The sequence below is a fragment of the Tarenaya hassleriana genome, unplaced genomic scaffold (genome assembly GCF_000463585.1).
Source record: "Tarenaya hassleriana unplaced genomic scaffold, ASM46358v1 Cleome520, whole genome shotgun sequence".
NCBI lineage: Eukaryota > Viridiplantae > Streptophyta > Magnoliopsida > Brassicales > Cleomaceae > Tarenaya > Tarenaya hassleriana.
The window spans coordinates 42403-46340 of NW_010967885.1; the positions used below are offsets into that span (position 1 = coordinate 42403).

Consider the following 3938-nt stretch of genomic DNA (forward strand, 5'->3'; position numbering starts at 1 on the left):
ACGACAGAAGCAAACAGTTACAAACAGACTTCCTTGCATTACTGCATGACTATAATATATATATATATATATATATATATATATATATAATTTCCATTCGTATATATATATATCTTACCGTTTTTTCTTCACTAAATAATAGAGCGAGAATTTCAGAATCCAAATATGTTGATGAATCGTTTCATTTGATTCTAAGTATTACTCTTATTCAGAATACAGTAGTAGTTATTTTTAATTACCACAACATATACTTATAAATTTAGTGTTATTATCACTTTTACTTTTTGTATTACTGAACATACAATTAATAAAACACAAAAAATAAAAATTCCACTTTTCTCTAGAGATATATTGATTTTGGCAACCATATATATATATATTGTTGAGAATTCCATGTTTCTATCAAATCAAATGGTTTGTTGACCACCCCCTTTCAACAAACTAATACCAATAATCTCTCTCTCCCTCTCCAAGTTCGTTTACAAAGATGGATCAGATCAGATCATGATAGGCTTGGCTCAAACGTAGATATACCTGTCAATTGAGCTTGACGGGCTTGGCCTTGAAGCTACTCATCAGCTTCTCCTGCTCAGTCAGCGCGTGGCGGAAATGGCAACGGTGACCGTACGGACACATATCACCTGCAAGTACCATTCTACATACCTCTGTCTTGTAACGAGGATGGCGGATCACTGGACGCAGCTCCTGAATTCCATGAGCGAATTGGCAATTGTCATCATATGGACACGCTCCTGTCTCTTGCCATTTGTTGCACAGCTCAGTCTTCCACATGCCTTGGTTGTACACTTCGAGTTCGATCCGCTCATCCTCTTTTTTCCCTCCTCGCAGATACACTTTTTGCTGCATTCATCACCAAAAGCTGTTCAAATATGGTATCCTGAGCCACAGCTCTCAAGGACAGGACAAGAAAATAGTAATAGAATACTTTAGTTTAAGGAGAACAAATTGAAAAAAAAAATCTGCCTGAGATGTGATCACTATCCCAAATTGTTACAAAATGTGAGTTTCGACAAATAAATCGTAGAACCTAGATTCTAAAGTCAACCATGTCCGCGGTCTTGATGGTTATCCAGAGCTAGACGAATTATATGTATACAGACACCAACAAAACTACTGGTGTCCCAAGTTTCGCATGGATAACCAATGAAACAAAACCAGAATTGCATAACGGAAACATAGCAGTAGTATGAATTTGTGATAGTACCGTCGTGCTGAGTTGGCCAGAAGGCCCTGGCTTAGTCGTGGCGCCTCGAGATTTTCCAACATGACTGGTCCCACCGCCTTGGCTCACCTTCAAGTAGCCGCTGGACCTCACCGAGATACTTTTCGGCAGCGAAGAGCGCTCCAGATCTGTGTTCTCCATCACACTCGTCGGACTCTCATCGTTGAATTCATCCCAACGATTCTGATCCTCCCCTTCGCCGATATCGTTGCCTCCGATGGAGAGGTTGCTAAGCTCGTTGAGCATCTGAAACGATGTAGTGTTGTAGTCGATGTGGCTCTGAACAGAGGATCGGATGAGGAGGTTGAGCTGCTGACTGAGCTCGCGATTCATAGATCGGAGCTTGGAATTCTGCAGACGGAGTGATTCCGCTTCCAGAGAGGCCTCACGGAGGCGCGTGAGACACAGCGCATGGCGATTGACCATGTCTTGGTACTGCTGCATGACCTCACGACTTGACTGGTAAAGTTGATCCGAGTAGAAAGAAGGTGAAACGGCGCCGCAGCTTTGTTCCCCTTGCAGTTGCATGATGCCGGCGACGCTGGCGCTACTGCCGCCGTAGGTGATCGGAGCGATTTCGTTTTCCATTATCCAGCGAGAGTTGCTGGTTCTGATCTACAATCTCAGAGGATATCTATTAGCAAAGACGAATCGAGATCCGATATATAAAAACTTATGCATCTCTCACGGAACATTGCATACAAATTTTGTGAATCAAACCATTAGAACTTTCAGATTTGCTTCGTACACGCATTAACATACCAATCAGAGACAAAAAGAAAAAGAAAGTCGCAGAATAAAATAAGCTCCGCATTTGGCACAAGAATCGTTACAGCTCGAGTTTTGTAATGGAATCAAATTTTTTTTTCAAAGTCCAGAAAATCGAAGCGAACGTTGAGACGAAATCCATTCAAAGCAATTGATTTCTACATTTACCTGAGAAGAGCAACCGGAAAAAAATTGTGAGAAATTCTCCTGAGTATGAGAGAGAGAGAGAAGGAGAGACTGAGTTAGAGAGAGAAAAGAGACTGAGAAATGAAGCTACAGGCTATTTATACAGCTTCGTCTCCTTGGAGGGAAAATACAGAGGAGGAAGCACGGAGGAACGGAGGCGTAAAAAATGAAAATACCAAAAACGTCCTCATCAGGAGACGCGAGATATTCTTTCGGCCAAGGACAAATTGGTCATTGAATGTCAATGGAAGCAAATACCATTGATCCTCAACCGTTAAATCAAACGTCTGTTTACAAAAGGACACAATCGCGTGTTGTTCGTTAGAGTAACAAATCGTCGGAACTGGGAAGCACGTCCAGTCCCAAGGAAAATGTTACTTTTCGTATGACGCAAATACCCAAGTTATTGAACAGTATTTACGAGAACGCCACTGTGTTTGCAACCAGATTTTTTTTCTTTATTCACCCAAAACAAATTCGTATAGAAATCCAGACACAAAATGCTTATGGATATGAAAACTATAGGTTATAAACTAAATAGATGAATATTTACAATAGTATACATAATTATATCATATCTATAAATAATTAATCTCATTACCTTATAATAATTTAGATATAAAATTTCATTTTTAAAATACAAATTAAAATTGATAGCATGTATTGATGCTGTATAAATAACATTTCCATTTTCAGCATACCCTTAATCCACGTATTTACAACATTTTTCATCAGGTAAATCATCTTATTTCCTGACAACATTCAAAATCAGTAGTAATTAAAACAAAACAAAAAACTGAACCTAAATAAATACTAAAAAAGAAACTACAAATACAAAACAGAAAGGCCCGGCTGTGGTTAGAGAATCATTTGCTCATCTAATTGCTTCATTTTAAAGCTTTTGTTTTGAGATATGATAGGTTTGGTCTTTACAAATTCCGCAAGCCATACAATATAATTCGGGGCTCTTAACCAATCAAATTATCACACTTTTTTCATATTATTATTCTCTAAATGAGAGGGGGGAAAAAGTGTTTTGCTTGTTTATCACAACAATAACCCACCCCTTTTGATTCTCTCTTGTCCATTCACCAAAACATCAATTAGCCTTTGGAACGCTCTTTTTTTGATTGAGTGAACCTTTAATAATCATTGAGCTCATTGATCAAATTCATTTTGGTGAATTTGGTGGAGCCTCTGGTTAGAAATGGAAGGTAAGGCTACAAAAAAAAACCATGAAGAATAAAGCAAAAGGTAGGAGATGAAAGACACAGTTCAGTAGCTTTCTGCCCTTTTCTTGGGACATAAATGCGTTTGTTTCTCCACTCTAAACCCAACAAGTGAATGTGTCGCAAATGAAATGAAGTTCCTGTTGGAACCGAGCTTATATCCAACGTACATGATCAAGAAGACATGGAACTTGAACAAGATGATGGCTTACTTGGAGAACAAGAAATGGTCAATAACGAAGAAATAACCCAAAGTAATATATCGAAAGAGCATATATTACGAGATTCGCCGTTAGAAGATTGATCACGTCTCACTATAATGCAGCTACAGAATGTAAACTTTCCACTTAGGAATTATTTCAAATATTTTATTTCCTTTTGTCTTGTAGCATATTTCCTTGTTATATATGTAGCATATTCCCATTGTATATCCATCATCGAGAGACAATATAATCTGAGTATTATTTTCAATCCTAAAGCTTTCTTTTTCGTGTCTTCTTTGATCAGACTCT

The 3938-nt window shown here is 38.2% G+C and overlaps 1 protein-coding gene across 2 annotated transcripts; it reads right to left on the reverse strand.

Moving 5' to 3' along the window:
• Positions 1 to 308: 308 nt before the first annotated feature.
• On the reverse strand, positions 309 to 2247 carry LOC104827709 (zinc finger CCCH domain-containing protein 15). Of its 2 annotated transcripts, none has more exons than XM_010560932.1 (3): positions 2180 to 2247; positions 1226 to 1858; positions 309 to 861 (listed from the first exon to the last, which is right to left on the reverse strand). In XM_010560932.1, the coding sequence occupies exons 2-3, from the start codon at positions 1829 to 1831 to the stop codon at positions 538 to 540; spliced, it is 930 nt and encodes a 309-aa protein (XP_010559234.1). In that variant the 5' UTR covers positions 1832 to 1858; positions 2180 to 2247; the 3' UTR covers positions 309 to 537. The 2 variants fall into 2 exon arrangements, with proteins under 2 accessions (XP_010559234.1, XP_010559235.1); XM_010560933.2 differs by having other exon boundaries at positions 1226 to 1853; positions 2180 to 2236.
• Positions 2248 to 3938: the final 1691 nt, after the last annotated feature.